This window comes from Corythoichthys intestinalis, chromosome 4 (assembly GCF_030265065.1).
Source record: "Corythoichthys intestinalis isolate RoL2023-P3 chromosome 4, ASM3026506v1, whole genome shotgun sequence".
In the NCBI taxonomy this organism is placed as follows: domain Eukaryota; kingdom Metazoa; phylum Chordata; class Actinopteri; order Syngnathiformes; family Syngnathidae; genus Corythoichthys; species Corythoichthys intestinalis.
In genome coordinates, this window is record NC_080398.1 from 12,206,997 (window position 1) to 12,230,883 (window position 23,887).

The window sequence follows — 23,887 nt, forward strand, 5'->3', positions numbered from 1 at the left end:
GAACCAATTGGCTGCAAAGCTTCAATGCTTCAAGAAGCTTCATTTTGCCATCACTGCTCCCTTGGTGGAGACAGTCAACCTCTGCTGCCACCTGCTGTCAACGCTGTTGTTGTACAACATGCCTCCTAGCATGCATCGCAGCACTACAGATGTAATAAGAATTCATGTTCTGTGGTAATTATTTCTTCAGTTACTGTTCCAGTTGTTTCATCAATTGCTACTTATGGTAGTTGGTAATAATTTATTTGACAATGGAGCCATAAGACTGTCATTAGACAATCATAATTATGACATGACACTGTCCTGAGCATTAATGAATTCTTACCACAGATGTCCTTTAGTGTTATCCAGCAAATTATCTCACTTTTGAATGGATGAAAAAGATCCAAGCTGGACATAAATGGAGTTTGTGACATAATTTGCCAGATGATACTCAATGACATAAGCATTCAGTAATGCCCATGATAATGTCATGTCATACTGTATTGGCCCGAATATAAGACAGTGTTTTTTGCATTGAAATAAGACTGAAAAAGTGGGAGTCGTCTTATATTCGGCGTCTAGACATTATACCCATTCACGACGCTATATGGCGCCAGATATCAATTAAGTGAATGCTGAACTTGAGGAGCAATGTTCTGTCATCTCAGCTACTCTCAAGTTTAACCAGTTTGCATTATTTTATTGCAATGGTTTTCCTTATTCAGATTTGTTTCAATACTACAGTTACAGTTAGACCGCACTTTGATGGTTAATGCAGTTATTGCAGTTTTTGTTGTCTTATCACAATAGATTGGTTTATTTACATTTCAAAAACCAGAAGCCATTCATTTACGAATGTGACTGCACTTTAGTTTACATATTTAAATGTTAAGATATTAAGATTTGAATGAGGCAAAATAACATGATTTTTCTCAAATATATTGTTACAATCATTTGTTTCAGATATACTGTAATTATTTTCTGTATAAAAATTAATTTTGTGTTCAAAAAGTATTTTTTCAAACTTGAGTGTTGAAAAAGAGGGGGTCGTCTTATTATCAGGGCCGTCTTATATTCGGGCCAATACGGTATTTTGATGGTCTTATGACACCGCTGTCAATTAAAGTGTTACCTATTAACCCAAATAAATCAACAAGTAAGCCACACTGGACTATAAGCCGCAGGATTCAAAACGAAGGAAAAAGTAACGGTTTATAAACCAAAAATTACGGTAATTTTCTGTCTTAACTTTAGTGGCAGCCAATGAGTTTATTTATTTTTACTGGGACAGTGTAGTCAAAATGAATTGGCTGTCTAGTGCGAACAGTGGCACTGAAAAAAACGAGCCCTCCCAGTATAAATGAATTGGACATCTATTGTTGTCAATGGCAGGCAATGTGCTAAATATTTTAAATATTTTCTGATTTTCTAGGTCTTTGATTACCGGGCAGAGTTCAGTAAGTGGTGGACTAAAGAAATGAAGACAGTGAAACTTCCAGCACAAGGAACAGTGTTTGACTTCTATATTGATGCTCAAACCAAGCGCTTTCTTCCTTGGAGTGACCTTGTCCCTCCCTTTGAAATGGAAACCGGCACACCTTTACAAGTGAGAACACCTTAGACTCTATTCATAAGGTCCTATATTTAGGACGTTCCCAGAACTTTTTCTAAAGGTTTTACAAACTGTCACATACGCAATCATTAAAATGAATATTTTCAAGACAAATAAACATGAATCAACAACAAAGCCATTAAAAATGTACATACGCTCCAGTGAACATAATAAGCAAGGATAAAGTCACTTTGAAAGGTTATGACAGGAGTGCTCCAATGGTTGATAGGCTTGCCACTGTGTGTGATTACCATCTACTTCACCCCATACCAGACTGTGTGGGAATGAAGGCTTGAGCAACAAGGCTTGCGCTATCACCCACGCTCTTTTGTCTTTCTTTATGCTCCTGTATACAGCTGTGAATGCTCCAAAGAGTCTTGCTGAGCCATAATTAGCGGGGTTTTGTTCTCAGCAAATGATGCTATTATGACAGAATAGTTGTGCTGTACTGGTGAAATACAAGAAATTATAAGTCACATACAATTCATTGAACACATGTCTGTCAATAAATCACTCCAAAGAAAGCCTTAATAACCATGTATGTTTCTTTTCCCCGTCCTCCTGCTGCTTGTATGATTGTAGGCTGTTCTTGTACACACAGCAGAGAGCCTGCGTCTTCACTACTTCATGGACTTGTTGCTGGAGTGTAGAAAGCCGCTAATGCTTGTGGGGAATGCTGGAGTGGGAAAAACTGCACTTGTCAGAAATAAGTTAGGCGGTCTGCCAGAGAGTTACACGACTATAAAAGTACCCTTCAACTACTACATAACCTCCTTGGCGCTGCAGGGTGAGTGTGGGGATGTCCCTTGTGATGCGTTCTCTGCCAGTTGCCTATTTTAGTAAGCTGTAGCACCATCTGCTGGTACTGTACTTACCAACGTTTGAATGGGTGAAAGGTTCAGCTCAAATCCTAATTTTTTTCTTGGTTTTTTAGAGACCCTAGAACGTCATTTAGAGAAAAAAGCAGGCAGAAGCTACTCGCCCGCAGGCAGCAAAAGGCTGGTCTACTTCATCGATGATATGAACATGCCAGCTGTTGACGCATATGGAACAGTGCAGCCTCACACACTCATAAGACAACATCTGGATTATGGGCACTGGTATGGTGGTGCATCCTTATTTTTGTCTTCAATTTTATAATCTAATGCATTTCTGACATAATGGCAGGTACGACAGACAGAAGTTGTCCTTAAAAGAAATACATAATACACAATATGTTGCTTGTATGAACCCAACCACTGGGAGTTTCAACATTAATCCAAGACTACAGGTATGTTTGCAACTTCGCAAGTTTAAAATGTCAACCTAAAGGACATTATTTTGTGAAGAATAATGTATTCGGTTAATTGTAACTGGCTGGAAACCAGTTTAGATTGTATCCTGCTTTGCCTTTAGACGGATTGGATAGGCTCCAGAACTCCCATGACCCTCGTGGGAAGAAGCGTTACAGTTAATAGATAAATAGATATGCAGTTTTTTGTCACATAATGATTACGCAGGCTAATAAAAACTTAGCAAAGAAAATGAAGTTACCCACTTACGCTGTCCATTGTCATACTGGCGAAGTGCATTGGCAATGTTTTGGTCACGTGTGAATCTGTTTTGATTGCTAGCACAGAGACTTCAGAATTATATTGACGTGTCACCTCCGTCATGCACAGTGCCACGCCTTCAAATAGGGGGCCTTCCCACATCAAGAGGAGTTATTCTTAAACACACACACACACGCAGCGATCTAACGCCGGATTTAGTTCGAGAAAGTACCGAATACAAACAGGAAGGATTGTCTCATGAGTGATTTGTTCGAGGATTCAAAATAATTATTATATTCTTCGTACCATGCATGCATTTTGAAACGTGAGAAAAATAAATGGGAGAAATCAGCCGCTACGGCATTGGCGTCATATTTCGCAATATTTACGTAAAATAAATGCTAACTGCACGTTTGTTTTGTTTACTTTTAACCAAAAATCGAGGCTGTTTTACGTCCATATCCTTAAATAATACAGGGATTTAATCATGTTTTTCACTAGAATTTTCAAAGGAAAAAGGCAGCAGGGCTGCAGTGGTTCTAAGACTAGCAGCATATTCGACATTTTTACGTAAAATAAATGCTACCTGCCTGGTTCTTTGCTCTTTTAAGAAAGAATCGAGATTGTTTTAATTCCATATCTCTAAAAAAATCAGGGATTTAAGCATTCCTGAAAAAAATTCAATGTAAAAAGCTCTTTGTGGTGACAAGGCGGCGCCACAATGACTTAAAGACTAGCAGCGCATTTGATACATGTATGTAAAATACTGTAAATGATAACTGCCCACTTCATTGCTCTTTTAAGAAAGAATCGAGATTGTTTTACTTCCATATCTATAAAGAATTCAGGGATTTAAGCATTCACAAGAATTTTATTGTAAAAAGCTCTTTATGGTGACAAGGTGGCGCCACAATGACTTAAAGACTAGCAGCACATTCGACATATTTACGTAAAATAAATGCTAACTGTCCGTTTTTGTTGTTGTTGTTGCTTTTAACCAAAAATTGAGACTGTTTTACGTCCATATCTATAAAGGATTCAGGGATTTAAGCATTTATTCACAATAATTTCAACGTAAAAAGCACTTTGTGGTGACATGGCGTTGCCACAATGACTTAAAGACTAGTAGCAGCACATTCAACTTATTTATGTAAAATAAATGCTAACAGTCCGTTTTTTTGTTTTTTTTGCTTTTAACCAAGTATCGAGACTGTTTAACGTCCCTATCCATAAAGAATTCAGGGATTTAAGCATTTATTCACAAGAATTATTAATGTAAAAAGCTCTTTGTGTTTCCACTCGGAGATAGGCCCCCTATTAATCGGCCCCGCTCCCCGCTGTATCAGTGCAAACCACCCTTTTTCTCTTAAGTGTCTGATTGTGCGCCTGCACCATGTTACCACGCAGCAAATAGTTTGTTAGTCTGGATCTGCACTAGACATGAAAATGGAACCCAATAAGTTTGAAATTAAAGAGAGATATTGTGTGATATTTTATCAAAGATGCAAGTATGGTACTGTAAAAACACTTTATTGTTTTCCAATTCAGGATATATATACTTTTATATACTTTTTTTTTATTTTTTATTTTTTTAACAGAGACATTTCACCGTATTTGCGGTCAACTTTCCTTCATCTGAGGCGCTGATGTCCATCTTTGGGCAGATCTTGGGCTGCCACATCACACAGCAGAACTTTAGTTTGTCGGTTCAGAAGAGCATTGCAGCTGTAGTGCAGGCTGCCGTAATACTCCATCACAAAATGGATCTCAACTTTCTGCCAACAGCCATCAAATTTCATTATACATTCAACATGCGAGACATGTCTAACATCTTCCAGGTATTGCTGATAGTAGGAATGTGACATTTTGCCATGAGGCAATTGAATGTACAGAAATATTAATCCTTATGTGTGTGGTTCAGGGGATCATTTTTGCTGAGCCGGAGAATGTGGGAAACAGCACTGATATGGCTCTGTTATGGCTCCATGAGTCCTGCAGAGTCTACTCTGACAGGCTATTAGATGTCAAAGACCAACAGCTCTTTAGGAAGCTGCAGATGGAGACTGTACATCTATGCTTTGAGGTGCAATACAAATTTTAATTAAAAAGATGATGAATAGTTGTCGTTTACCCTTACTAATCACTTATATTCAATCTATTTTCTTATGCTAGGGAATTGAGGATGAAAAGGTGACAAAGCAACCTCTTCTATTTTGCCACTTTGCCCAAAAGGCCAAGGAATCCTCTTATACTGTTGTCACAGACTGGTCTGTGCTCAGGACTTCCCTCATTGATGCCCTGGAGAGTTACAATGAACTCAATCCAACCATGAATCTTGTGCTGTTTGAGGACGCAATGCAACATGTGTAAGTATTGATGTTATGTTAGAGTGAGCGGAAAATTAGTCGGTAACATTTTTCCAAAAAGGAATGAATGCAAATTCAAAAACAATGTTGTTGCCACCAGCTGTCGCATCAGTCGTATCCTGGAGTCGCCTGGCAGTCACGGCTTACTGATCGGGGTTGGGGGTAGTGGGAAGCAGAGCCTGACTCGTCTGGCTGCCTACATTTCCTCTGTGGAAGTGTTCCAAATTACTTTACACAAAGGTTATAGCATCCAGGACCTCAAGGTAAACCCTAATGCAAGATAAACATGATGTGGGTTATAATGCTATAAAACGTGCTCGTTTCTTAACGTTCAATGGGTAGTCAAGACCTTGATTTGCATTGGTTTTATATATATGGACGTCGTTGATAAACCAAACGTGAAAAACTTTTATCAATATCCCCTGAGGCGACATACATGATATTGATTTCATTCCATTTTGTTGAGCTTCTCTGCTGATGCAGGAAATAATAGTCAGATACCATTAAAAGCCACTTGGAAATGTTTCAATATCTTAATAATGAAATAGGTATTTCATGTGCAATTGTTATAAAACATACCAAATGTTCATGATGTCATCATGCGGGTCATTTAATAAATTGCAATAAGATTCATTTCATGTTTGTTTTTGCTTAGATGGATCTAGCGGGTTTGTTTCTTAAGACCGGCGTGAAGAATCAACGTGTAGCTCTTCTTGTGACTGATGCACAAATACCCGATGAGCGCTTTCTAGTCATTGTTAATGACTTACTGTCATCAGGTGCGGCTCTTATTTCAAATTCATTCTTGTTCAGTGCTCCTGCACTGTTTTTGTTGTTGTTGTTTATTTATTACAGAATCAATTTTTTAACATGTTCCCTCTATTAAATGATTGTCAAATCCTGCTTTCCATGAATAATGAGTATTGATCATACAGTATCAGCTCTGGTGTATATGATAATGACCACATGTCCCTGTAGGAGAAATTCCTGAAATCTTCAGTGAGGAGGAAATTGAAGGCATTGTGTCCGCTGTAAGAGCTGAGGTCCGAGCGCTTGGTCAGCTTGACACCAAAGAGAACTGCTGGGCGTTCTTTACCGAAAGAGTCCAACTTCAACTGACGGTACAGTTTTTCCCAAATTTAAGCATTTCTTATTGAGAATTAGTAGTAGTTGTTGTTCTTATCTTAAATGACGAGTGCGAAGTGAATTTATCTTAGCTGGATTTAAATATAGCAGGATTTAAATACAGCCTCATTTGACCCGCGAGTCTCGAACACCTGTCACGAATGGGCGTGAGTGCGATCCTCAAATATTGCAATTAGTTGTCTAAGATAATTTTATAATGATTGGCTTACCTTATTTTTGACTGATTTTTGACATTTGTCTCAAGATCTGAAACATTAAAGTGGGAAAACCTTAACAGAAAAATTGAATTTGAGAAGGGAAGAATACAATTTCACAGCACTGTTAGAGGTACTTGATATACTATTCGCCATTAAGCTAGCATGTTTTTTGCATTTGAAAATCTGCTACATACTGTACACATATTCTTGTATTTGAGCCATTAACACATGCTGTTTAGGGTCTGTATACAGGCCAAGATAACAGATCATGTCAGACAGGGAGGTTAAAAGGACGGAAATTCTTGTCTGGGTCCACACATTTTTTTTTTGTCCAGTTAATCCTTGTGCCAGGGTCTCTGGTCGTGGCACCGTCTGCTTCATCCAAATGGTTCAGTATCTGCCTGACTGCATGTCCAAGGGTGTGTGTGTGTGTTGGGTGGGGAGGGTATAAAATGCTGTTTCTATTTTCCTTCAGGATGCTATGCTATGCTTCTTGGTCAGGGGTCCTCAAATACAAATCTTGAAGGTCCACAATTATTTTTTTTCATACAAGCATGGGTCCATTTATTAATGACAGTGAAGTACAAGGCAGGTCGAAGGTGGTAAAGGTGGTTTTCTTTTGACCAAACAAAAATACAGTGCACATTCTGATTAAGTAAAAACAGATTAACATTTTCTTGACTTAAAATAAAAATACAAAAACAATACCATGCTAGTACAATGTTTACACATGTACACTAAATAATTGACTAGATCTGTCATTAATGTGCAAACAATAACTATTGACAGTAAATTTCGTAACTGTAAAACACTGCTGGGCAAAAAAGAAAACATGTAAGTAGTACAGTACATGTTCACATGTACAGAACATAAATGACAAGCTCTGTCATTAAGGTGCAGACATAATAATTATTGACACTAACTTTAACTGTAAAACAATGCTCAGTGAGAGAAATGGCATTTGGGGGTCACAAAGCTGTTTACTCAAATCATCATCCAGTACTTCAGTGCGTCTTGTGGTTGATAAACCTGAGAGTGAGATTTGTTTGATTTTTATTGTCATTTTCTCCTTTTCTTTTCCTTCGAACATTGCTGCCATCACTTCAGTCATACACTCTTTTATTATTTCTCCATCAGAGAATGGCTTCTTATGTTTGGCCAGCATCCATGACACTCTGAGTGAGCACTCCGTTGCAATTTGTTGTTGTGTCATAGATGTAACAATAACCTTCCTTGACTCTTGATATAACTGCTTCATCCTGTTAATTTTTTGCCTTCTCAATTCTGATTCAGGAGGAAACGTCTCTTCAAAAGAGCTGTGCTTTTTAACATAATGGCATTTCACATTTTCACTTTTTATCAGAGCAACTGTCTAGAAGCATATTAAGCACACAGGTTCGGTACTTGCATTTGGTAAAATGGACGCATATTTGTCAGTCCATTCCTCATTGAAACAGCGATTTTCGTTGTCCACTTTTCTTCTCTTGGTCAACTTTGAGCATGCCATTTTGTTAGATTCAGTCTTCTACTGGTGGCATGTAAACAAACAGATTGCAAAGTGCCGGGTGCAACTCGTGTTTCACACTGCTGCGGTCTGTCTACTGTAGCTAGCTAGCAGCATGCAGGCTCTCTCAGCCAATCAGCGCATCCATGCAGGCTCTCTCAGCCAATCAGCACATCCATGCAGGCTTTCTCAGCCAATCAGCACATCAATGTCTTAGAGATGACCAGTGTTGGAAATAACGCCGTTATAAATAACGCCGTTATGCAACGGCGTTCTTTTTTTCAGTAACGGGGTAATCCAACTAATTACTTTTTCCGCCGTTACAACTCCGTTACCGTTACTGACGGTCAAAAGCGGTGCGTTACTTTAAATAGAAGAAACTACCAGCCATAGCGAGTCTACTCTGCTCTGTTTATTTGTCATCCAAGACTTGGGGTGCGTTCAGGTTCATGGCAATGAAAATAGTAAACACACATAGCCTACCTTTGCAAGAACGATGGAGTTGCCGTTTGATACGGTCACAATGTGCAGGACCTGCACCCATCTGCAGCAAAACTGTTCATGGCTTTGTAGCGATTTGTAATTTCGGAATCGCTGATGAGTTTAGTAACTTACACCAAACAATAAATACAGCAGAATGTCCATTTCGCGTAATTGTGGAAGCCCGTCGACATCTTTACTCCATTTGTCTTCGGCTTGCTCGTAAGGGTCAACATTGTTCACAACCTTAAGTTTGATCACATATCTGTTCTTCGCCTTAGTAACGAGTTTGTCTCTTTATCGAACTGGCAAGTTAAAGTTTAATGTCCCGCGAGCCAGACCTGCTTCCAATATGGCTACATTGTTGTCAAATCTCACGTGATCCCCCATTCTGTGACGTAAACGCTCGAGCAGCGTACGTACTTCAGAGCCGGTTGTTTATAAGTGAATTGTCTCGCCCTATGTTTGTATATGTGTATTTGTTGTTTATAAAGTTTGTTTAAAAAAAAAAAAAAAAAAAAAAAACTTCAGAGCCGGTGTTTTCACACGCAAACCGGAACAGCGCGTGCGGCAAACACACACACGCAAAACAGATGCAGAGGGATATGATGGCAGAGCATTCAGAGGAAAATTTGTCCTTTACGAGGTGGAGATATAAACACTATTTCAATTTGGTCGAAATTAAAGGCAAGAACGTGCATTTAAAGTGTAATTTATGTCCCGGGGCAAAGCTTTTGTCGACATCTGTGGTAAGCAATTCAAATCTGTTTATTTTTGTTGCACTTCAAGTGTAGGATACATCTGTAGCTCGTGAGGTGCAATAAATATTACAAGGTTCTATAACACAACTTCCTGTCTGTTCTTCTCTATTCAACTGACTCGAATACTGCTCAGAAAATTTCAAATTCTTTACATACAACAACTTCTTTATAAAGTAACGGAAATAGTTACTTTCCTTGGTAACTAGTTACTTTTACTATAGAGTAATTCAGTTACTATTTCAGTTACTTTTTGGAAGAAGTAGTGAGTAACTATAACTAATTACTTTTTTAAAGTAACGTGCCCAACACTGGAGATGACAACAGAAGTGGGAACATGGAAGATATTTGACTAAAAATTAAACAATAGTAAATAGTATAGTAGCGCACAGCGATAGATCGTCGATTCATACAAATAATATATGTTAAAAAAAAGTTTTGGTATTTTTTTCTAAAAGTGCCGTTTGCTCTGGGTCCGCAGAGGGGTGTGCCGTGGTCCGGTTGTGGACCGCGGTCCGCTAATTGAGAACCCTGGTTCGAGGTGATGTTTTGAAACCATGTACCGTATTTTCCGATGGTGCAATTAAAAATCATTTGTTTCCCCGCAAAAATTATGCTGTGCTTATGTACTGTATGAATTGTGGTTATGCTTACTGGCCTTGAACTGTATTGTACTGCTCCAGTACAATGCTCCACACAGACATTCATCAATCATTAAACCCCAAAAATGAAACCATAAAACAAATACTAAATACAATACATATATAATAAACCAAACAATTACAATATTAAAAGATAAAGAACAAATGACAAATTAAGTACATAGACACAACAGTGCACACCTTATAATCAGATGCGCCTTTAGTATGGAAAAAAAACTTTTTCATTGATGGTGGGTCTTATAGACCAAAAAGCATGGTAAGCATGAAAACATTACTAGAAGTTCTACATTGGGTTGTTAGCATAATGCTGGTGTCTGATTCTTTTTGTTTCAGGTGGTATTGTGTTTGTCACCAGTTGGAAGTGAGCTCCGACTAAGGGCCTGTCGATTCCCTGCCCTCATCCAGTGCACGACCATTGACTGGTTCCATCCGTGGAGCTCAGAAGCTTTGCAGTCAGTCAGCCATAGATTCATCCAAGAGATTAATGAAATTGAGGTAACCCTTTATAACTCGATAAATTCTCTGATGAAGATATTTTTGACTTTCAGGAAACTTGTACAAATTAAAAAGATGGTAGATGTTATCAAAGATGCGCAAGTATTTTCTCCATGACACAGACATGAGTAGTCTATAATGAACCCCTTTTAATTACTACAGTGCAGCTGGATTAACATTTTTATAGATCCCTCATCATTAGTTGTATGTTGAGGTTCTGACAAATTGCCAAACACATACCCGAGGACGCACAGTGAGTGCACGCATCACATTGTTTTCCATCATAGCAGCGGAGCGATCACAGACTGGGATCATTTATGTTAATGAGCAAAGAGTGATTAAGGACATAACGACCCACTAAATAGGCACAGCTGTCACAACTAAGAAGTGTCCCTGTCCCCACGTGCCAGATTGCTACTTTCCATTGAAGTGAGCGTGCACATCTGTCCCCGTATGGATGTTGATCAAAGAGTGGAAATAAAAGTAACTAAAAAAAAAAACGGCCACGATGACTTGTGCTATTTTTAATGTGGTCTTTGAATTTTCTCAATTTGTTTTCCTTTAACTGATTGCGCACTGTGTGATTAATGAAGCCAGTGTGTCATTGAACATCTTACATATGATGAATGCCTCATCATAATGTAGTGCAGCAAGCATTGTAGATAGTGTTTAAAACTTGAAGGGCATTAGATATTGTTAACATTCTCCTTGTTTTACAAAGTACTGTGTGTTTTTGATGTTTCTGAAATTATTTTCATGGAGGTTTCAAAGCCTAATCATTTCTACAACCTACCACCTAAATTTCAGATTGAGTAAGTCAGGGCCACCCTTGTAAGATGGAAAAACTTGTAGATGAATTCAGAATTTATGAAGATAATATTTCAGCCCCCATCAGCTTGCGGATGTTAAACTCTACTCAATTCACTTCACCCTCTTTCCCCCCTGCTTGTCTGCTTATTTTTACAGCCTGCTGTCCAGGAATCCATCAGTCTTTTCATGGCCTACGTTCACACCAGTGTCAACCAAGCAAGTGAAAAATACCAGCGCAATGAGAAGAGGCACAATTACACCACCCCCAAGAGCTTTCTCCAGCAAATCACTATGTACAGGAACCTTCTGCAAAAGTCCCGGGCCCAGCTCCAGCACAAGATGAACCGGCTTGACAGTGGCCTTCAAAAGCTGCATAGCACTGCTGCTCAGGTAAGTGAAACCGTGTCCTGTACACTTGGAGATGATATGATTAAAGTCGAATGCTGTGGTATGGAAATTAGGCTTAGTTTTAATTTACGATCCAAGTCATGTTGCTTCTTCTTGCCTTTCGTTAACGGCACTTCGAGGTGGGTAGTAACATGTTACATGTACACCGTTACATTTACTTCGAAGAGTAAATTTACTAAGTTATACTTTTTACTTAAGCACATTTGTGAAGAAAAAACGCTTCTTTTACTCTGCTATTTTGGGCTACAAAAGAGTTGTTACATTTTTCCTCTTTATTCTACATATTAGATTTTTTTTTTTTTTTAGCAAGCGATGCTAAGAGTAGCCCTACCGATTTCACCAATGAGACTTTGCAACAATAATCACAAGACTCCATTATACCAATCAGACGCAAGCTTGCCATTCTATCTGCACACCAGCCTGTTCAATCATGTGGTGTCTTTAAAGCACCATAAAAAATGAAGTATTTGATATTGAGCGCTGCCCTCAACATGTCTTGAAAGCGCGGATTTTAAATTCTCACCCAGTTTTAATTTGGCACTGATTGACCACAGAAAACCAGAGATATGATCCTTTTGATTTCAAAATAGTAATTATGAAGAAACTATTCACTATTCAAATTCGGAACTTTGCGCTCAGAAAAAAAAAAATACCATTGTTTAAAAAAAACCCAAAAAAATCCAACAAAAATATAAGCAGTTACTCAGAATGTTACTTGAGTATTCTTTTCACCAAATAATTTTTTACTTGTACTTGAGTACATTGTTTTGGACGACCACTTTTACTTCTACTTGAGTAATATTATTTTGAAGTAATGCTACTCTTACTTGAGTAAAATCTTTGCCTACTCTACCCACCTCTGACCGCACTATATTACATTTTAAAACATGTCTAACAACTTTGTTTCTGTTTTAGGTTGAGGATCTGAAAGCTAAACTGGCAGACCAAGAATCTGATTTGACATTGAAGAATCAGGATATTGAGGCTCTTATTACCAAGATTGGACTTCAGACTGAGAGGGTCAGCAGCAAAAAAGAGGCAGCAGATGTTGAGGAACAAAAGGTGATTTTGGCTAGTCTATTTTTCTAGTCTACTCATTGCTTTTTTTTTATCATCAAAATCCCATTTATGAAAATGTAAATACAGGTATAGTATTTTAATGGCTTGTTTAGGTCTCTCTCATCCAGGCAGAAGTGTTAGTCAAACAAAAGGATTGTGAAACAGATCTAGCAAAAGCGGAGCCTTTACTCACAGCTGCCACTGCAGCACTGAACACCCTCAACAAGGTTTTTTAATGCTGTTAAAAAGTCAGTCAAATCTTGAGTCCTTCTGCAAGCTGTAAAACATTTATAACTCTTTTTAGGTAAATCTTACTGAACTGAAGGCCTTCCCCAACCCTCCCCCAGCAGTCATCAATGTAGCGGCAGCCGTGATGGTTCTACTGGCTCCACGCGGTCGGGTTCCTAAAGATCGGAGTTGGAAAGCAGCACGGGCCTTCATGGGCAAGGTTAAGCTGTCATCATGTCAGTCACATCTGCCTGATGAATGCCAATCTCATTTTTGTGCTGGCCTTGACTCTGACCCTCTTGGCCATCTCTCTCATACTTACATTACAGCAGGATGGCTCCATGAATATGCTCACACACTAGGGGGGTGGCACTTTCTCAACCCAGACCATAGACATATTTTAATGCTCTTAATGGGGCTGGTAGTACTCAAATTTTGTTACAGCAGCAAGATATAACATTTACTTGAATGTACAGGTATTAGCGTATTTTACACCAAACCGGCTAATATTAAAAATATTAATACAGTAGATGTACAAAAGCAAAAGGTCAATGATTAGGCCATTTATTGCCTCACTTATTTTTTTGTAGAATACTCCCACCCTAGAACTCATTCTTCAATCTCTTTACTTATGTATTACTCGCTTCCCTGATGTTTTTTTTTTATTTTATTTTAAGAAATACTATTTACAATACTATTTTTTTGTTTGAAAAGATTTGTTGTCATGTCCCCATACTAAGCACTTCTATTTCTGATGGCTCTCAGTTCATATGGTTTGGTGTTTCAAAGCACGAAATTCTGAAATTTCCATAAAAATCCAAAATATTGGGGCCATCTTTTTATTGTTTTCAACATGTGCATGAGTAGATAATGATTAATTGTGCTGTACTGTGCACCTTTTTCACAAACCGTTTTTACTCGTAAACACTAATACAACATGAGATTTTTCCCCGAAAGATTTCACTTGTAGTCTGATATTTTACACCCTTAATGTGAATATTTTCATGTGTTTGTCTTACAACCCCAATTCGGAGGAAGTTGTGACGTTGATGAATTAAAACAGAATCTAATGATTTTCAAATCAGGTTAAACCTATATTTAATCGAATACACTACAGTGTCAAGATATTTAAACTCATAAATGTTGCTGTTTTAGCAAATAATTCTTAACTTCGCATTTTATGGTCGCTGTACATTCAGAAAAGCTGGGACAGGTGGCAAAAAAAGCGTGAAAAAGTTGAGGAATTCTCATGAAGCTTAATCAGAATGCCTTTACTGTTATTGCAAATGAATACAACAAAATTAGAAGCCTGCCCCAGTGAATTGCTTCATCCTTAGAAAAAAAAAAAAAAAAAGCCTTAAACCACCCTTACCACAATCAATAATCACACATACACAAAATGAGCAATAAGTAAATATTAAATATTAAAGAACAAATAATAAAGGGCACTCATTGGTTAAGCTGTCTTTATACCTGCTGGTTCTGGTTTTAAGGCACCAGTTAAGGCATCAAAAACCTGTTTGGAAGATCACACAGGTGAACAGACTAATTGAAGACAAGAGGGAGCCATGATTTGGTATAAAAGGAGCTTCCCTGTATAACTCAGTCATTCACAAGCAAAGGCAGGGAGCGGTTCACCTCTTTGTGAACAATTGTGTGAGGAAATAGTAGAACAGTTTAAGGACAATATTCCTCAACGTACAATTGTAAGGAATGTAGGGATCTCATCATCTATGGTCTATATACCCCGTATCACACAAGCCGAAACACCTTGAAAATCTTAGGATTTAAACGGGCAGCCCTTGTATATAAACGCAATTTCTCGAGTCGACTGACACGGAGATTACACGGACATTTCACGGGTCGCGTTTTAGTATAATGCCCGGGAAAGTCCAGGGACGAGGCTTATGTAAAAGCAAGTGTTAAATTCCTGGGTCACAGCACGATGGATGATGACGTAAATATCATGGCAGGCTGATCGTCACTTCCTCTTTCTTAGCAGTAAGACAAAAAGCTGTAAGCAAACATCGCAATTATCAACATAGCAAGCTGGAAATAGCTAAATTAAACTGAAAACATAACAAAATTTAATTGCTACTGCATCGTACAGCCGAGAAAGAGAGCCCATCGTCCATCTTTGGAAATGTGTGGTTTATTTTGTGCCGATGTTAGGTTCCCCAACTGCGGAAACAGGGTTGTACCTCAAATCAGAAAACAACGGAGGGAAGCGTTCAAGGGTTTATTAAATACAAACGAAAATACACGCGAGCGCGGAAAAGGGGGACTAACACAATGGGTCCATGACAGTAGGTGGACGGGTGCAATAATACTAACGGATTGATGATGATTATTGGTAAAGTGGTAGACAGAGAGCTGATAGGACAACAAAACAAAAACACTCAAATACCAGCACAACGTCGGGGATTTCAAAACAAGGGCGCCAGAAGTCTCTAATGGCGCCAAGCAAGTTAATAGCCCCGCACCTTTCTCTTTGATTGCCTAGGCTTAAATACAGTCTTGATGAGCTTGAATTGGCTGCAGTTATGACGTCGGGATCACTCACACAACCAGCTCCGTAACAAAACACGATTTGACCAACATTGTGGCAGCCGATGCCGAACAAAAATGAAGTAATGTCCTGGTTATAAAATTGCGCCAGCAGCTCCCCGCACAGAGCGCCAGTGGGCAACACGGGACAAGCCTATGAAAGTGTCCAACCCGCGTCATTTCCGGGATATCTCTACATACGTGAAAGCAATGACGCGAGTAAATCCTGCGTCGCCTTACACGGGAATTTACCAGGATATGTTTTTGAAAGGGGCTTATGATATCATCAAAAGGTTCAGAAAATCTAGAACACTTAAACTAAACACTGCATATAAGTGAAAAGGCTGAAATGCCATACTTGATGCCCGTGATCTTTGGGCCCTTAAGCGGCAATGCACAACAAAGAGGAATACTTCTGTTTGGGAAATCACAGAATGGGCTCAGCAACCCTTCCAGAAACCATTGTTGATTAATACAATCCACCACGGCATTCGCCGTTGTCAGACGAAACTCTACAGCGACAAGAAGAAGCCATTTCTAAACAGGATCCAGAAGCTCAGGCATTTTTTCTGAAACAGGGCCATTTAAAATGGAGCATGGCAAAGTGATGGAAGGTGTTCTATGGTCAGACAAATCTTGACTTGAAGTTCTTTATAGGAAAACTGGGACGTCATGTCCATCTAGGACTAAAGAGGACAAAAGCAACCCAAGTTGTTACCAACGCTCAGTTAAAAAGCCAGCATCTGTGAGGGTATGGGGTTAATAATAATAATAATAATAATACATTTTATTTCTAGAGCGCTTTTCAAAACACAAAAAGACGCTTCACAAGAGACATGGAATCACAGTACGATAAAAAGGTATTAAAAGGATAAAAAATTAAAAGCACAATAAAAAGAAGTAAAAATATAACAGCTAGGGGTTAAGGTGGGTAAGAAAGAGTGAACAGGTGTGTTTTCAGTCTAGATTTGAAAAGTGATAGAGTAGATATGCTGCGGAGATCAGGGGGTAGGGAGTTCCAGAGCTGGGGGGCGCAATGACTAAAAGCTCTGGAACCAAAGGTGGAGAGGCCGACACGGGGGACGGAGAGGGGAAGAATAGTGGTAGAGCGAAGTGAACGGGTTGGATTGTTTAGACGGAGAAGATCGCAAAGATAGGGAGGGGCCAGGGCATGGAGTAATTTGAAAGTGATGATGAGGATCTTGTAATTGATTCTTTGTTTGACGGGAAGCCAGTGAAGTTGACGGAGGATGGGGGTGATGTGGTGTGTTGCGGGGGTTCGAGTGATGAGGCGTGCTGCTGAGTTCGGGAGGAGCTGTAGTTTCTGGAGGGACTTGTTAGGGAGACCGAAGAGCAGTGAGTTGCAATAATCGAGCCGGGAGGTTATTAGATTACAGACCAGAGTGGAAGCGGTATGGCGAGTGAGAGAAGGGAGGAGGCGAGAAATGTTTGCGAAAGTGGAAATAGGCTGATCTGGTGATGCTGTTGATATGTGACCGGAAGGAAAGTGTGCTGTCGAGGATGACACCCAGACTCTTAACCTGAGACGAAGGAGAGATCGGTAAATTGTTGATGGTAATAGAGAACTTATGGACATTAGAGAGCGTTGCAGTGGTACCAACTAAGAGGACTTCTGTTTTGGAGCTGTTAAGTAGGAGGAAGTTGGAGGAGAACCCGGAGTTAATGTCATCTAAGCAGAGGGTGAGGGAGAAAGGTGGGAGGGAGGCGGTTGGTTTTCAGGATATGTAGAGCTGGGTGTCATCCCCGTAACAGTGAAAGTGAATGTTGTGTTTGTGGAAGATGGAACTGAGGGGTAGAATGTAGATGATGAAGAGGAGCGGCCCCAGGACAAAGGCCTGGGGCACACCAGCGGAAACAGAGAGGGAACTGGATTGATGGGGGCCAAGTTTGACGAATTGTGTGCGGTTGGAGAGGTAGGAAGTGAACCAGGAAAGGGGTGTATGGGTGATACCAATGGAGGAGAGTCAGTCGAGAAGGATTGTATGGGCGGCAGTGAGGTCGAGGAGGACGAGAATTGATAATAAACCGGAGTCGGATGCTATGGGGAGGTCGTTTGTAATTCTAAGTAAGGCTGTTTCAGTGCTATGGAGGGGGCGGAAACCGGATTGGGTTGCATGAGTTTGTTTGGCATGGGCAGTTTACACATCTGGAAAGACCCCATCAATGAAGAAAGATATAGGCAGGTTTTAGAGAAACATGCTGTCATCCAAGCAAAATATGACCTTGTAAAATATGACGACAGGGAGACCCCGGACTTTTGAACGGCTGTACATCAAGCAAGAATGGGAAAGAATTTCGCCTACCAAGCTAAACAATTATTCTCAGTTCCCAAAACGTTTATTGAATGTTGTTAAAAGAAAAGGTCATTTAACACAATGATAAACACGACCCTGTCCCAGCTCTTTTGGAACATGTTACGTGAACTTGATAATGATTATACAATAAATTTTATCAGTTCTGCCATTAAATATATTGTTTTTGAAGTGTATACACAGTTGAATGTGATTTTAAAAAATGATTTTATTTGTTTAACACAAAATCCTAACTTCATTTAATTTGGGGTTGTATGAACATATCTTGCTTTCAGGTGGATGATTTTCTGCAAGCTCTAATATCATATGACAAGGAGCACATCCACGAGTCCTGTTTGAATGTGGTCAAACAGCATTATCTTAAAAAGGCCGATTTTCACCCTGATCAAGTTAGGACCAAGTCTACCGCTGCAGCAGGACTTTGTGCTTGGACAATTAACATTGTTCGATACTACGAGGTGGGCAAATGACTTATAGTATGTTCTCTATACTGTATATTTTGTCTTTGTGATGGTGGTTTAAATCACGTGTTTCTTTGTTACAGATTTATTGCGAAGTCATTCCAAAAAGGCAAGCTTTATCCCTTGCTAATACTGAGCTAGAAACAGCAACAGCTAAACTGATGGCCATTCGTAGCAAGTTGTTAGTGAGTAAAATTACATTTTTAATTTTTTTTTTTTAAATTGCTAATTAATAACATTTGTTTGCTGATGCTATTCTATGAATGACATCCTTTCTGTTTTTCCCTTGTTGCTCTCTAGGATTTTGATGCTAACCTTCAGAATCTTACAACTCAGTTTGAGAGAGCTACAGCTGAAAAAATGAGCTGTCAACAGGATGTAACCCGCACCAACCAGACCATAGAGCTGGCTAACCGATTGGTCAGAGGCTTAGAGGTAAATAGAAGGGGCGAAAAGTGAGATCTCGAGATGTTGGTTGCTGTCTTTTGCATTCATCTCACTGTTGTTATTGTTGTTGTTTTAGTTTTAATAAATTTGCATTGGGAATCACTGGGAATGAAATAGCATCATGGAAATGGTAATAGAATGAGGAAGGAAGCTATAATATTTTTGGCAGGGTGTTCTGGCTGTTGTTTGTAGCAACGAGAGCATAGGGGGCCAGGTTGTGTGGCCGTGATTACCAACACACAGCTTGTTGGACAGCGCCCAAACAAAGAAAGGATGAGAGATCCTCTAAACCTGCTTTGGATTAACCAAATTTTTTTTTTTTTTTTTACAATACAGCATTCATTGGCTTTAGAAGATTGCATGTTATTTTCCAGGTTGATTGACTAATAAAAATGGTTGTAAAGAAATGTTAATGTTTAGAATATACTGTACAGTACAGTATAAATATTTGAACTTGTTCCACTGCTGTATAGTTTCTTCAATCTTTTATTTAACTCGTTTAAACCCCCACCCTTTCGACACTACATTATATATTACACTTATGGATGCTAATATTAAATAAAAGATGACCATTCAAGTGGTCATTTTGTAAGTTCGACTTTCTTATCCCAGAAAACAAATGTGGTTTGCATAGAACAGCTTGGCTTTTAAGCATATCAAGATAAATGTTTTGTCTTTATAGCATTGACCTGGGAGCAATAGTGTTCCGACTAATAAATCAGGCCATCTATATTTAATCATTGACTTACCTCAAAGCCTCAACAGCAGTTGAAATTAACAATGTCTCACCCCGGACTGAGTCATATTACAGGCAATCCATAATACATTAGAGTAAAATTGTAGTGATTTTTAACTGTCCAAGAATTTATTATGTGACATATTCCAGATCAACGGCTCCTTGTAAGAAAATGTCATGTGTGATTAATCGCTGTAGAACTGTCAGTCTTCGTATTGAATCCTTAGATAAATGCTGACGTGATGCAGAGTGAATCTGAGACCAAACTCTAGCGCCATTTTAAGGAAAGTTTAATTTGTCTTTGACTTAGGATCTCCATATAGTATAATGCATTATAACGGTATTAAAATTTGTTGTTATGGGTGCATTACTTAGAATTGTGATTTCTCTATCACTATCTCTATTCACCTGCATAAAGCTTTTATATCGGAATCATGGTCGTTGTTTTTTTGTTTCTTTTCTTTCAGTCAGAGAAGGAACGTTGGTTACAGACACTTGTTCAGTATGAGAAGCAACAGAAAACCCTGTGTGGTGATGTGGCCATCACTTCAGCGTTTGTCTCTTACATGGGATACTTTACTAAGCAGTATCGCACAGAACTACTCGTTGAAAAATGGATCCCTTTCCTCAAATTTCAGAAGGTCGTCTGTGTTGTTGTGAAATCACTTTTACAAGTCTCATTGCTGCCTCTAGCGCTGAGTGACATTAATCCCTGGCGTCCATTTCAGGTCTCTGTACCCATGACAGACGGCCTGGATCCCATCCTCATGCTTACAGATGATGTCACCGTGGCTGCTTGGCATAACCAGGGCTTGCCGAATGATAGGATGTCAACTGAAAACGCTGCCATCCTGACCACCAGTGAGCGCTGGCCACTCATGGTTGACCCACAGCGGCAGGGCATCAAGTGGATACGAAGCCAGCAAGGCTCCAAGCTGAAGGTGGTGCAACAGGGGCAAAAAGGGTGAGAAGGAGCAGTGATGTGACATGTTTGCAGGAAATCCATATTTTATTTAAAATGAAACCTGTAATCCTGATTTTTTTTTGTTATTCAACAGGTACCTTGATGTAATAGAAGAGGCACTCGCCTGTGGTGAAACAGTTCTAATTGAGAATGTACTGGAAAAGATTGACCCAGTCTTGGAGCCTCTCCTTGGCAAAAACACCATCAAAAGGGGAAGGTAAGCAGATGGTTGAGTGCCAATGAGCAATGGAACATCAGCGAAATATGACAGAACACATTATCATTGCCTCTTCTTAAGGCTATTAATGAATGTGCAGCGTGTGTACTGAATCCATGAATGCAATGTATTGATCCACCTCTCAAGACATGTGATAGATGTATATTTGTGTGTTCATATTCTTAAGGGCTGATGAATATTGAACAGCTAAGCCTCATTGTAAAATCAGAATGCAGACATTCATGGTTATGTATTAGGACTCCAGACTCACAAGAAACAGTAAATGCAGTTGCCCTCCATCGTGATGACAATATTCTGGATGATTTACTGCATATTAAAAATATGTGTTTATGAGCTCAATAAATGCCTTTGAACATTTGTCATCTTTGCTGCTGATCCTCACAAGGGTCGCAGTGGTGCTGGAGCCAATCCCAATTAACTATGGGTTTGAAGGCTAGGCACACCCTGAATTGGTTGCTAGCGAAGGGCACGGCACAATGAGTAAAACCACCATTCACACACACACTCATACATACGGACAATTTGGAGTGTTGAATCGATCTACCATGCATGCTTTAATGATGTGGGAGAAAACCAGCGCAGGCACTGGAAAAACATGCAAACTCCACACAGGAGGGCCAGAGCCAGTTATCGAACATTTCATCTCAACTGTAGGGCAGACGTACTAACCACTCTTCCACCTTGCCGCCCTGCCTTATCAGAATTTTAACATTGCACTTGCAGGTTTTTATATATGGCGGAAAACACGGACAAGACTGAAAAAGCAGTTTCTGCACTTGCACTCCTCTTTAAAATAAGCTGCTGTATTTTAAGCCAAAAGAACTGTTGTGTTTAATGGAACAATATGTCTATATGCTGCCATAGCAGATTCATGGAGCATTAAGCCCCCAAACTATTTCTAATTTGTCCGTTTTACCCTGGAAACCCCCGTTTACAGACGTCGCGCAACCACTTTTGTTTCAACCCAGCCATAGAAAGAAGGTAAGTAATTATATTTATCATTCAAAATGTTTTGTCATTTTTATTTTAGAATCATTAATTGATGTCTAATATTTCGTTTTAAAAAAACAAAAAAACTACTTTAAAAAATTAATTCAATTCAATTCAATTCAATTTGTATAGCCCTCAATCACAACAGAGGTCTCAAAGGGCTTTACAGAGGCAATATGATACACAATTAGAAATGAAGCAACAAAGATGAATAGATACAGTTCAAGTCCTGGGTATCCCCTATCCTTAAGACCCTCCATGCCGGCAAGGAAAAACTCCAAAAACTCCAGAGTCAATTGGGAGAAAAATGAGAAACCTTGGGGAGTAACACAGTCAGGAGAGATCCACTCCCAGGACGGATAGACAGGAACCCCAGAACGGCTAATGGCAATTAGCAAGCGAAATTGTAGTCCGTAAAAATACAGTGGAGTAAAGGAGCAAGAAGAGGTCCCTCTGGTCAGATGAGACGGGGGTAGCAGCGAGGACGTCAATCCAGCCAGGGGTCCGGACAGTCAGGAGGCTGCAGCTGAAAAATAGCCCCTCCCCAGAGGGGAGGGGGGAAAGGGGACACCGGGTGACTAGTGATGAAGAGACTAGACAACTAGATATTAACATTGGAAAATAGAAATAAAGTAAGACAAGTGGTAGGTAGAGTAAGAAAAGGAGATAGAACTCAGCGGCTGTACTGCCCCCAGCATTATAGCTTCTAGTGCAGCTTAAACTAAACTATGAGTCTACTCCGACTTCAACTAGCCTAACCATAAGCTTTGTCGAATAGGAACGTTTTTAATCTAATCTTAAATGTGCAGACTGTCTCGGCTTCTTTAATACTAGCTGGAAGCTGATTCCATAAAACAGGGGCTTGGTGGCTAAAGGCTCTAGCTCCAACAGTACTTTTATAAACCCTGGGAACTACCAGTAGACCTGCATTCTGAGATCGGAGTGTTCTGTTGGGGCGGTATGGAACGAGAGCATCGGTGAGATAAGATGGCCCCAACCCATTAATGGTCTTAAATGTAAGAAGGAGTATTTTGAATTTAATTCTAAACTCGACTGGAAGCCAGTGAAGTGCCTGGAGCACAGGGGTGATGTGCTCTCTTCTATTGGTTCCTGTTAAAAGTCTTGCTGCTGCGTTTTGGACTAGCTGAAGACCTTTTAGAGAGTTTTTAGGACAAGCTGCATGTAGGGAGTTACAGTAATCCAATCTCCATGTAACGAACGCGTGAATTAATTTTTCTGCATCGCTTTTAGATAAAATATTTCTAATTTTGGCAATGTTGCGCAGGTGAAAGAAAGCCGTTCTACAGGTTTGTTTAATGTGTGCTTTAAATGATAAGTCAGGGTCAAATAAAACTCCTAGGTTTTTAACTGTGGCGCTGGAGGCTACACTTACATTGTCCAGAGTGACTATCTGGGCAGATAAAGAGTCTCTAGCACTTTTCGGGCCTATTATAAGGACTTCTGTCTTTTCAGGGTTAAGTAGAAGATAGTTAGTGCTCATCCAGGTATTTATATCTCGGACGCAGGCGCTTAGTTTTTCTACTTGCCTGACCTGCTCAGGTTTAATTGATAAATACAGTTGTGTGTCGTCAGCGTAACAGTGAAAGTTAATGCTATGTTTTCTGATGATATTACCTAGAGGAAGCATATACAGCGTAAACAAGATGGGCCCGAGGACAGATCCTTGCGGCACACCATAACTAACTCTAGAGTACGATGATGATTGCTGGTTTACATTGACAAACTGGTACCTATTAGATAAATATGATTTAAACCAGCATAGGGCTGCTCCTCTAATGCCTATGTCAATTAGTCACTCGCATATTTTTAAACTTTTAAACAAATGACGTCACAATTTAAAAAAAAGATGTCTGTAAAAAAGTCACGGATATTTACCTCATAACTATTGATTAATTGTATTTTTTTTTTGTT

At 39.4% G+C, this 23,887-nt stretch overlaps 1 protein-coding gene across 1 annotated transcript in view; it reads left to right on the forward strand.

Annotated features, from left to right (window-relative positions):
* The window catches only part of si:dkey-233k19.3 (dynein axonemal heavy chain 11), a 63,085-nt gene that overhangs the window by 23,162 nt on the left and 16,036 nt on the right, over positions 1-23,887 (forward strand). Inside the window, exons 40-60 of the mRNA XM_057835225.1 lie at positions 1,415-1,588; positions 2,177-2,381; positions 2,529-2,694; positions 2,762-2,864; positions 4,725-4,964; positions 5,048-5,209; positions 5,299-5,492; positions 5,593-5,755; positions 6,148-6,271; positions 6,471-6,613; positions 10,573-10,734; positions 11,701-11,934; positions 12,868-13,014; positions 13,125-13,238; positions 13,316-13,459; positions 18,395-18,577; positions 18,664-18,765; positions 18,881-19,015; positions 20,231-20,404; positions 20,492-20,727; positions 20,822-20,944. Of these exons, the coding sequence (XP_057691208.1) occupies positions 1,415-1,588; positions 2,177-2,381; positions 2,529-2,694; positions 2,762-2,864; positions 4,725-4,964; positions 5,048-5,209; positions 5,299-5,492; positions 5,593-5,755; positions 6,148-6,271; positions 6,471-6,613; positions 10,573-10,734; positions 11,701-11,934; positions 12,868-13,014; positions 13,125-13,238; positions 13,316-13,459; positions 18,395-18,577; positions 18,664-18,765; positions 18,881-19,015; positions 20,231-20,404; positions 20,492-20,727; positions 20,822-20,944 (3,428 nt within the window). The remainder of the gene's footprint in view (positions 1-1,414; positions 1,589-2,176; positions 2,382-2,528; positions 2,695-2,761; positions 2,865-4,724; positions 4,965-5,047; positions 5,210-5,298; positions 5,493-5,592; positions 5,756-6,147; positions 6,272-6,470; positions 6,614-10,572; positions 10,735-11,700; positions 11,935-12,867; positions 13,015-13,124; positions 13,239-13,315; positions 13,460-18,394; positions 18,578-18,663; positions 18,766-18,880; positions 19,016-20,230; positions 20,405-20,491; positions 20,728-20,821; positions 20,945-23,887) is intronic.